The sequence below is a fragment of the Pelophylax lessonae genome, assembly GCF_965119305.1.
Source record: "Pelophylax lessonae genome assembly, chromosome: 4".
Classification (NCBI taxonomy): Eukaryota; Metazoa; Chordata; class Amphibia; order Anura; family Ranidae; genus Pelophylax; species Pelophylax lessonae.
The window spans coordinates 585,734,410-585,746,411 of NC_138771.1; the positions used below are offsets into that span (position 1 = coordinate 585,734,410).

Consider the following 12,002-nt stretch of genomic DNA (forward strand, 5'->3'; position numbering starts at 1 on the left):
CATTTAAAAAAGTGCCCTGTAAAAGACTTTTTTGATTTTGAGGGTCATCTACTGCTTTGACACATGTATGGAGGATTGGCACTGTACGTGTTTTCATATCAGTCTACACCACCACCAGATACAATAAAGGGATGTAATAAGCTCTGGGAATGAAGATATAAAAGCTTAGCATCAAAGTGCTGTAGGTAACATGGTTGAGATGGGATCCAAAAGAGAAAATAATTTAAAACCCCTCAATGCTGTTTATTTAATAAACTGCGCTTTCCAAAAGCGAATTCTAGTAGAAAAACAACGGGATCAGTTTGTTGCGTCCCAAACATTTAGTTTCAAGTTTCAAGTGTTGAGTGGATTGTTCTTCATATCCACGTTTCCCATTATCCGCAATCCTTTTTAAGAACCAGAGGTGCCTTTGGGAATAAAGACTGCAGGCTGACCATTAGGTGGTTTGACATTGTAGACAGTTTTAGTCTTTATTTAGGTTCAAGAAGGCACTTTGAGTTTACAGCTCCCAAGGACGTATTGGAGGACCCGGTCTACCACCCAGGCCATGCAGAAATCCAATAACAGAACTTTGACGATCACCAGCTTGAACTGGAAAAAAAAAAAAAAAGAAAAAATTACAAACCCATTAATAATGGAAATAAGCTGAAAGTAATAGTACTTTATAGTAATTTCAAAGCTGACTTTTCTATGAGAGTGCACTCTTCAGGACTATCTTCTTAATCCGAGCTTTTCAATTTTGTAAACCACTGAGCTGGATCAATTACATGCAGATCCAGTGTACCAAAAACGAGATATTCATGTTCTTGGTCCAGGTCAGTAAAAGAAGGATCATGCCATCTGTCTAGCAAGCACGATGACCCATAAGAGCCCATTTACATCTATTTGGTCCCACTGCGGTATGTTATTGTTCGTTACGTTAAGATGGCCCAATTTTTTTTATGTCGTTTAATGAAATGCACCACAACAAAGTAAAAATTAAGCATGCACCATTTTGAAGATGTAGCATAACCCAATGCTGGTAAGCTGTCATTTGTTTCAGTGTGCTTCAGTGAAAAGAACACGGACATGTGTTGCCACATGTTACTGCAATGCACAGGTATGAATGCTCCCACCAGGCTTCAATACTTTTAATGATCCTAATTACGAATGCAGATAAGGACTAGTGACTTTTTGCTCTGCACAATTTGCTTTGCATAGGAGACTCAAAAGTACTGAAGATCACAAGTCAAGAAAACAGCCAAACTGATCACCAACACCCTTAATACCTCGATATGGATATTTAGGCAGAACTTAAGTCTCAGTTAAAAAAAAAAAAAATTGTGATCAGGCAGGTCTCTGCAATAATATAAACCCACGTGCCATCTTGCAGTCTTCTTTGGAATATAGACTGAACTGTGCAAGTGCAGATTACATTTTGGCACAGATCCTGTGTTCTAGGATGACTTAATCAACCGGCCAATGAAGATGGCTGCAGCCTGGCACTCTGGAGAAGCTGGGAAGAGATGCATTGGGCATCTGACTGTTGAAGGACAGGTAAATATTGCTAACTTTAGTTCCACTCTAAAGTTTAAACTCCAATCTTTTTTTTTTTTATATACACAGCTGAGAAGAGTTAACTTTTTTTGCTGATTTGTGTGTTCAAATTGGGGAGATGAACCCTTATTTCATGTTCCCATTAACCCTATATGAGAAATATGGGGTTTGGTTGTCACCAGGTCAGGAAGGCACAGACAGCAAAAAAAAAAAAAAAAACAGTTGTGTTTGACAGAAGTCAGGAAGTGATGTTACATTGACATACAAATGGCAATGAAACCTGACAGATGCTCCAACACCAGTGGCGTAGCGTGGGGGGTGCAGGGGGGGCGGGTCGCATCGGGTGCAACATCTGGGGGGGCGCATCTGCAGTGTCACTCTGTCTGTCTGACTAGGACATACACAGTTCACACACTGTCTGTGGCTGCCTTCATCTTTAGGCTGGGAGATGTCCAGCGCAATCGCCCTATGGCTGAAAATGGCGGGTCGGGGAGGGGCTGGACTGTGCCTCACCTGTCCATTGATGTAGGGTGTGGTGGCTTTGCAAACCAAGCCCTGCCTATGCCGCCTCTCCTCACTGCTCAGTCAGTTTAGCAGCGAGTGAGTCAGCAGCCTGGCGCTGCCACAGAGTGGGGTTTTTTTTTTTTTTTTTAATCACCTGATTAGAGCCAGAGGCTCTAAAAGGCTTAAAAAAAGGGTGGACCCGGGGCGCAGAGCAGTGAAAATTCACTATTGTCACACGGATCCTCCTCCTGGCCAATTAGGAAGCGGGTCCGAGACCCATTCCTGATTGGCCGAAAGGAGGAGGCGGGAGGACTCGAGGAAACGCGGGGAACTGAGGAGAAGCCGTCGCTGCAGGTAAGTCTCTTTGCATTGAAGGGGGCACGCTGGTCTCTCTGCATCGAAAGGGGGCACGCTGGTCTCTCTGCATCGAAAGGGGGCACGCTGGTCTCTCTGCATCGAAAGGGGACACGCTGGTCTCTCTGCATCGAAAGGGGACACGCTGGTCTCTCTGCATCGAAAGGGGACACGCTGGTCTCTCTGCATCGAAAGGGGACACGCTGGTCTCTCTGCATTGAAAGGGGACACGCTGGTCTCTCTGCATTGAAAGGGGGCACGCTGGTCATTCAAACTTGTATTTAGATGCATTTTACTTTAATTACATCAGTATTTTCATAACAAACAATACATGTGCTTAGGGGGTAAGGGTTTCTTTAACTAATCTAGTGGAAGAGACTCGAGTGCTAAAATACCGCGGGTTAGGGGGCGCAAATGACTTGCCTTGCCCCGGGTGCTGACAACCCACGCTACGCCACTGTCCAACACTTCCCCGCTCAATCCAAAGTTTGGGCTTGAGTTGGCCTTTTAAACTCTGCCTCAGAATTAAGGGTCAGACCAACCACTGGCACCTTAACCAAAAAAATGCCAGCTTAGCATTTTGGCCATGTGGGCCTGTGTCTCCATGGATAGGGGGACATGAGTCACTAGTTTGTGTGGTGGGCATCACACAATAGTTTCTAAAAGAAGGCATCTACAACAGTATCTGTACAGCTCTTAAAAACACCAGCCGTGGGTTTAATGGAACTGGGCTCTTCATCATTCTAGTGACCTAAAATGGAGATGTAGGAGTCTGGGAGGTATTCTGACATACAGATAATCTGTGTAAATCGAGGGTTAAAAAAAATAAAATGAATAAAGAACGAAAGACAGCCTAATATCAGATATATGGAATGAAGAACATATTAAACTTAAAAGTTTTGCTGCAAAATTCATGCTTGTTTGATAGTTACCTCCACTGGTATGTCCACCAGGCCAAACTGCTCATTAAACTCTGGAGATGTACCAGACAGAAGGCCCAAAATGGCCATTCCTGATAAAACTATACTCCACAGTAGGGGCTTGTTTTCTCGTAAGCTCTCCATGAATGGATGGCCCTAAGAAAAACACAGAATACACATTGGCATATGAAGTAATACATTAGAGACCATGTCAGCCTATCAAATAGAATTTGTTACAAAAGAGCTAAAAGTCTGGAGCATAAGTATGGTACAAAATATGTTTCACCGTGCAGTAAACTTAAAACATTTGATAATTAGTTTATCCAAGACAAAATTTGCTTTTTTTTTTTCCACCTACTGTAACCCTAAATGGTCTAGTCCTAACTCAAATGTCACATTCAGATAAGGCTGTTAAATAGGAGTTGAGTAGAGAGCTTTTTTTTGCATTACCATAGCATCATTGCTGATTCTTAAATACCAATCACTACTATGGCACAGAATAAGTCTCTATTAGAAAGAAGGGCCTGCCTGGCCCCTTTAAAAGTCCAAAGAAACATCACTCTTGGATAATTGCAGCTCCTCAGAAAGGACCAGGTGGTTCCTCCAATCATAGTACTGTAAGTGCCGGTTCACATTTGTGCGATCACAGAGATCACATGTAATTCGGAGCGCACTGCTTCTAAAATTACATGCGATCTCTGTGCGGTGCAAATTCAGACATACGGTTTGTATGGCTGAATTCGCACCGCAATCACACTAAACTCATACAGGACCATTTTTTGGTCCGCAGCAGAATAGGATCGCATGGTGGTTCACACTAGTGCAATCCGATTCTGTGAGAAATTTCAGATCGCACTGCGATATGCGATCTGAGCTGGGGGTGTGGTTAACTTAATTGACACCCCAAGTGTATCGCATATGGCAGTGTGAACTGCCAGGGGTACGGATGCAATGCGGGAACATGCTGTATATTGGCAGCGTTCCCGCATTGCAGAAATGTGAACCGGCACTAAAGCATGCAAGCAATGGGTGCAGTTTATTACACAAACATATTAAAAAAAAAAAAAAAAAAAAAAAAAAAACGGAATTTTTGTAAAATCTTACCTGTAAAATTCCTTTCTCTGAGTCCTCCGACAGTCGCCGCCCCCGCCCCCTCTTTTGGGGTTTGGTTGTATACTCTACTGCTATTCCACTGAAACTGAGGTATGGATACAGGAAGTAGGAGGGTATTGACTGAGGGGACCACCCCCTGGGGGTGGGATATGTTAAAAGCCTTAATATTGACATATTCTGTTGCCTAGCTACTCCTACGGAGCAAAGGTCATAACCCCCCATTGTGACGAATATGAAGAGGCGGCGACTGTCGGAGGACTCGGAGAAAGGAATTTTACAGGTAAGATTTTACAAAAATTCAGTTTTCTCTTACGTCCTCCGACAGTCGCCGCCTCTTCATATTCGTCACAATGGGGACGTCACAAAGCAGTGCAAACATGAGGGGTGGGAAACGCAGTCGCGCCTAAGGCAACGCCGTCTCCACATCAGAGAAAGGAACCTTACCAAGGGAAGGAAACCAGCTGGGCAGCATGAAAAAAAAAAAAAAAAGGTGCTAAACAGGAGCAACAACCCAGGAAAAAACAAATAACCTAGGGATAAAATTATATCCCAAACAGCCAAGGGCCCAAAACAAGGGACCCTAAGGAACTGCCGCACTAAGAACCTTGCGGCCAAAGGAAGCATCAGCCGATGCCTGAACATCCACCTTGTAGAACTTCGTGAAGGTGTGAACGGACGACCAAGTCGCCGCCTTACACACCTGGGCCACAGAAGCCCGATGATGACAGGCCCAAGACGTACTCAGAGATCTGGTAGAGTGCGCCTTCACAGGCATAGGAGGAACTTTTCCCTTCAAAGCATATGCCTGTTCAATGGTCTGTCTGATCCATTTGGCGATGGTAGAAGCCGACGCCGTCATGCCCTTCCTAGGACCCTCTGGAAGGACATAAGGAATCCGACTTGCGAAAAGATTCAGTCCATTTCAGGTAAACCCTGATCGCCCGAACAACATCCAGGGAGTGCAAATCCACCATCTTCGGATGCTTGGGCTTCGCGCAAAGCGAAGGTAGGACAATATCCTCATTGAGGTGAAAATCCGAAATCCTCTTCGGAAGAAAAGAAGGGTTAGGTCGCAAGACCACCTTATCCAAGTGAACGACCAGATACGGAGACCTGCAGGACAAAGCTGCCAGCTCCGACACCCGGCGAGCCGAAGTGAACGCCACCAAAAAGGCAACCTTCCTGGACAACATGGACAACGAGATCTTTCTGATCTGTTCAAAGGGAGCATGTTGTAACACGGACAGAACAACATTCAAGTCCCAAGGAGGTAGGGGTGCCCTCCTAGGAGGGACCAGATGTGCTAACCAAGGAGTTAGATGCCACAGGACGTTGAAAAAGAATGGCCAACGCAGACACCTGACCCTTGATCGTAGCCAGCGCCAAACGCTGGTCAACACCCGTTTGAAGGAAGGACAACACCCTAGACACAGAGTACGTGCGAGGGAAATGCCCCCTGGACTCACACCAGGCAAAATAGGCCTTCCAAGTACGGTAATAGACCTTCCCCGAGGAAGACTTCCTCGCGTTGATCAAAGTGTGAATGACCTCAGGGGAGAGACCCCTATCCTTCAGGACCTCGGTTTCAACAGCCAGGCCGTCAAAGCCAGCGACTGTAAAGCAGGATGGAATATCGGTCCTTGAGACAGGAGATCTTCTCGAAGAGGCAGACGCCACGGGACGTCGACCGCCAGATTCACGAGGTCTGCATACCAGGACCGGCGAGGCCAGTCCGGTGCCACAAGAATCACCGTGTGCGGTTCCGAGTTCAACCTGCGAAGGAACCTGGACAGCAGTTGAATCGGTGGGAATGCGTACAGCAGTCGGTACTGATGCCACGGAGCTACCAACGCGTCTGCCCGAGGATCGCGCGTCCGTGCCACGAACCTTTTCACCTTGTTGTTCAGACGAGACGCGAACAGGTCCACATCTGGAAGACCCCACTTCGTGCACAACATCTGGAAGACATCCGGGTGAAGTGACCATTCCCCCTGGTCCAGGGTCTGGCGACTCAGATAATCCGCCTGCCAGTTCTCCACCCCCGGAATGTGAACTGCCGTTATCGCCGGGACGTGTGTCTCGGCCCAAGACAGAATGTCGGCCACCTCCCGAGCCGCCCGGGCACTCCTGGTGCCCCCTTGATGGTTGATGTAGGCCACCGCTGTGGCATTGTCCGTCTGCACCTGAACCGGACGGCCCTGCAGCCTGTCCGTCCAACGTCGAAGGCAGAGATTTACTGCTCGTAGTTCCAGAATGTTGATCGGAAGGGAGGATTCCTCCACCGACCAAGTTCCCTGGGCGGACAGAACGCCCAGAACACCACCCCAGCCCGACAGGCTGGCATCCGTGGTGACCACCGTCCATGAGAGAGGACGAAAAGACTTGCCCCCCCGACACCGTCGGGGACTGATGCCACCACAGAAGATCCCTTCTGGTGCGATGACTCAATGAAATCTGGAGTTCCAGAGATTGCGGTCGCCCGTCCCACCTGGACAGGATCTCCGCTTGGAGACCCCGCGTGTGAAACTGGGCGAAGGGAATCGCCTCGAAAGCTGAGACCATTAATCCCAAACAGCGCATGCACGTCCGGATGGACGAGCACGGAACGTCCCTGAGGGACCTGACTTCTTCCTGAAGAGACCTGAGTTTGTCTCCCGGCAGGAAGACCTTCGCCTGGACCGAGTCCAGAATCATCCCCAGGTAGGGAAGACGAACCGACGGGCACAGCGTCGATTTTGGAAAGTTTATCGTCCAACCAAACTCCTGCAGAGTCTGCATCGTGACGGACAGGTCTGACACCAGACCCTGGTTGGTCGCAGACCGAACCAGAATGTCGTCCAGATACCCCAGGACAGAGATGCCCTGGGCTCTCAACAAAGCCAGAACCGGTGCAAGCACCTTGGTGAACACCCGTGGAGCCGAAGCGAGCCCAAAAGGCAGCGCCACAAATTGGTAATGATCCTCCGCAATGGCGAATCGAAGGTACCTCTGGTGACCCTCGAAAATGGGGATGTGAAGATACGCATCCTTCAAGTCGATGGAGGCCATGAACTCCCCCGGAATCAGGGCAGCCACCACCAACCGCAGGGATTCCATGCGGAACTTGCGAACCCGCACAAAGCGGTTCAGAGCCTTCAAGTCCAGAATCGGACGCACCTTGCCCTCCTTCCTGGGCACGGTGAACAGATTGGAATAGAACCCCCGAAATCTGTCCCAATGAGGTACCGGAACCACTACTCCCTGAGCCCGCAGGTCCCGCACCGCCAGGTGCAGATCCCGCAAACGCTCCGGAGACAGTTGAAGATTTGAGGGAAAAAATCTGCTCTCCGGCCGAGAAACTCGATCTTGTAGCCAGATCGAACGATTTCCTGAACCCACCTGTCCCGAACACGGGCCAGCCAGGGTTGAAGAAAACCGAGCAAGCGTCCCCCCACCCCAGAACCGGGTGAGGGCGCCCCTTCAGGCCGCACTGTTGTGGGCAGCGGATCCGGGCTGGCCGGACTTCTGCTTACCTGTCCACGGCTTCTTCTGGGAGCCTTGGCCTTTGAACGGCTTACCCTTATAGTGCGACCGAAAGGCACGAAAGGAACCCTGAGAGGGCCGAAAAGAAGCGGTCTTCTTACCAGGAGCCGCCTTAGCCTTGTGGGATTGGGGCAAGAGCGTGCTCTTACCACCCGTGATCCCTTTAATCAGTGTATCCAAGGAATCGCCAAAAAGGCGAGATCCGTTATAGGGTAGATTAGCCAAGGTCTTGCGCGAAGACTGGTCCACAGACCAACACTTCAGCCAAATCAGGCGGCGTGACAACACCGCCACACTGTGCACACGTGCAGCCAACGGTACCATATCCAAGTCCGCATCACACCAATACATGACACCCTGATGGATTTGATCCACCATAGCCAACGTCTCTGGAGGGGCAGAGTCAGCCACCAGGACGCGCCTAAGCACCTGCGTCCAATTTGCGACAGCCTGAGCTGCCATAAGTGAAGCAAAAATAGCTTTGAGCATAGAACCGGTAACCGAATAAGTATGACGGGTAAGAGACTCCAGCCTCCTGTCCGTGGCATCCCGGTACACCGGCGTATCCTCAGCAGGAAGACTTATTCAAAACCACTACCGCGTGATCCACCGGAGGTGGCACACACCAACGTTCATCAGTAGCGGGCGTGAAAGTATAACGCAGCTTGAACCTACTTGGCACAGCAAAAGGCTTCCGCAGATTGCGCCACTGTTCACTAACAGCGCGCTGAAAATCATCAGTGCAAGGAAAAACCTGTGAAAATCTGCGTCTCCGCTGCGTCCCATAGGAGGCTAAAACAGCAGGAGGACATGGCTCATCCTGCAAACGCAGTGTTTGTTTGATAGAAGCAACCAATTCATCCATGAGTGCAAGCTCTTCAGACGAGCCAGGGGGAGAATTATCAACCCCTTCCACCTCGGCCTCCACTTCTGATCCCACAAGATCCAGGGAGGAACGGGACCCCGATAAGGAGACCCCAGCCATAGCAGCCCCATCACCCTCACCCTCGGAATCAGAGGAAATTGAAACTCTGGGCCGTTTAGTGGATTGAGCAGCCACAAGCATTTGCACCTGAGCAGCAAGGTTAGCCACAACAGCAGCCAAATCACCCCCTGAAGGGGAAACAGCAGCCCCTTGGCCTCCCACCAAAGTGAGAGGAAATTTGCTTTCCTGAGAATCCATGCCCCCAAAAATTTTGCAGGAGAATAAAGGGTAACAGCCCCTTTAAAAGCGTGGTCAGCGCAGCCCACCGCACTCACAGGAAAGCACAAACTCAGGCAAGGATTCAGGACAGAGAGGATAAAACCTGCAGAGACCACCGCTGCTGCTGCCTCGATCGGTGCGCCCAGGAGAAGAGGAAGTGATGCAATACAGGGCGCTCTATTAAAGCCTATGGAGGGCTACAAGAAAATGGCCGCCTGCAGTGCCAGCATGAGGCAGGAGCGATCGCCGCCAAAATGGCGGCGCTTGGCGCTGAAAACGCCGCTCCCGCCCACAGTGAAACACCAGCACACATGCAGCATAGTAAAAACAATGGCGGACCACAGCAGCGGTCGCCGCAAGTATGCACAACATGATCCACATCATGCCCCGCAGCACACAGCCTGTCACACAGTAAAAGACAGCACACATTCTGACACAAACAGTGCAGTATAGCCCCCCTCCTTGCATTCCACAGAGTGCAGCTAAAACAGATAGGGAGTCCAACAGTGTGAACAGAGGCAGGGTTACACAGTCCCAGACTGACACCCCCCAAACAGACAGGTCCCCACACAGATACACTTACCTTCTAAATGGCGTGGGGAACCCGCACAAGCGATCAAGCCACTGCACATGGGACAGGGAGAGTCGCAGCCAGGACGCAGGAGGACTGCGGAGCGATACCGCAAGGCGTCCAGTGAGGTAGCCACCTCACCATAGCATCCCTGCAGCGAACAGGGATGGGTCGTTCATTGTGCCAGGAAAAATACCTGACTGAACGCTCGATGGCAGGCTGGGAAGCCACTGACCCACAACCTGCGACCAGGGGGGTCAGCCGGAGACCCAGCCCGCATGATCCTCTTCATCAGAAGAACTAATGCTGACAAAAGTAACAGCTAAGTAAAGAGAGAGAAAAAAACTCAAATAAAATCAAAAAAAGAGAAAAGGCTGAGACAAAATGCCCCAGCATAGAAACATCCAGCTACTCCAAGCTAGACATTGAAACTGAGGTATGGATACAGGAAGTAGGAGGGTATTGACTGAGGGGACCACCCCCTGGGGGTGGGATATGTTAAAAGCCTTAATATTGACATATTCTGTTGCCTAGCTACTCCTACGGAGCAAAGGTCATAACCCCCCATTGTGACGAATATGAAGAGGCGGCGACTGTCGGAGGACGTAAGAGAAAAAGCATTTACATGTAGTTAAAAGCAACAGGCATATCATCCCCCACAAAGGAATCACCGCTGGACTGGCTCAGGATGTAAACCACATGCAGAGTTTAGCAGGAAAGCGACCAGGCCCTGCAGAGTTTAACGCCAAGGCTCTTAAGGATTAAGGGCACGTATGCCCTGCAATGCGAAGCCAAGCCATCACCACGCCCATACTGAAGTCCTACATCATCCGCCCATCCTGAAACATCCACTTCCTACATCTGTTTGTGCGCTTCACTCTGGTTCCAAAAGCCCCTCTACATCCACAGCCGCTTCCTGCCGTTAACTATGCATGCGGTTTCCCTCTTGAGTAGGTCCAGTGGTGATTCCTTTATGAGGGGGTTGAGATGTTTGTTGCTTTTAACTACATGTGAGTGCATACATGCGTACACATTTTTATATGTAATAAACTGCTACAACACGCTGTGACAAACGGGTTCTAGTTTCAACTGAAGCATTGGCAAAGCTCCTTTGTGCACAATTCTGCACTGCTCTTATCGGTGACAACAGGACAGGGGTTCTTCTATTTAGTTGGTATGGTCTAAGGTTTGCAATTTTTATGCGAGGGCTCTTACATTGCTACTCGTTACTTCTGAAAAAAGATGAGGGCTTCCTGTTTTCAACAGAGGAGCTGCATATGGAAATAAGAGGGATGGGTCTTCCGAGTTACCATTACAGATGAGGAAAAAGCATGGTCTTAAAACAGAAAGCATCTTAAAAGATTTAAGCTCTAAAAAAATGCCCATGCCTTCTGTAGAGCAAAATCTACCTGACTTACCTTATAATTAATAGCAAATGTGGCCATCTGCATAGCCATAGACATGATATACACCGTGCTGTTCACCAAACTTGGCTCAAACTCCTTATACAAATCCACAAATGCCTCCTTCCTGGATAATATAGACAAAGTGCACATTAAGAGCAACATCACTCAGTTTTCCAAAGATCTGTACTGTGACTTTGAACAATGTTGTTTGGATACAAACCTGTACAGTTTTCCCTATTTACTATATTGCAACCATAATCTTGAGAAACTAGGAGGGAGAAGTTACAATATGCATAATATGAAATATGGCACAGCAAGTGTACAAAATGTTACAGGAACTGAACTCCATAGAACAGAAAGACAGAAATGGTCTAGTCACAAGTATTCCTTGTGGTGCCAAGATGATCTTTCTCCATTACCGACTTAGCATGCCTTTTTCTACAGTGTATCTTTGTATGGAGACGGCCATCTTGGAAGAGGCAGGGAGTTGTGTCCTCATGTCAGAACCTCCAGCAAGAACAGCACATCTTCGGAAACCAACAAAGGCCGGAAAGCCCTATTCTAACCCTACAAATATACAGACTGCACGCACAGGAGGGTCCATTTACAGGTATTGCAATGTTTTTTTTTTTTTATAATTAACACGTCAAATGGTATTGTTTTCTGGGTACTACTACATTTGACATAAAATCTTTTCAGTTGTACTATAAGGTCCCATTCACACGGCAATGAAAAATTTACTGATGTTGATCCACGTGTTTTCTAGGAGAAAACATGCATATAGATGCGCTTATATGCATAAAGAGCATATGCATACATAACTTTATAATTTATTTTTCCCCTTTGTTTAGACTTCATTTACATGCGTACAA

The 12,002-nt window shown here is 48.3% G+C and overlaps 1 protein-coding gene across 1 annotated transcript in view; it reads right to left on the reverse strand.

Moving 5' to 3' along the window:
* Positions 1-221: 221 nt before the first annotated feature.
* The window catches only part of ATP13A1 (ATPase 13A1), an 89,500-nt gene continuing 77,719 nt past the window's right edge, over positions 222-12,002 (reverse strand). The window contains exons 24-26 of the mRNA XM_082254825.1: positions 11,143-11,254; positions 3,327-3,470; positions 222-591 (exon numbers count right to left, since the gene is read on the reverse strand). Coding sequence (XP_082110951.1) covers positions 481-591; positions 3,327-3,470; positions 11,143-11,254 — 367 coding nt within the window. The 3' untranslated portion in view covers positions 222-480. The remainder of the gene's footprint in view (positions 592-3,326; positions 3,471-11,142; positions 11,255-12,002) is intronic.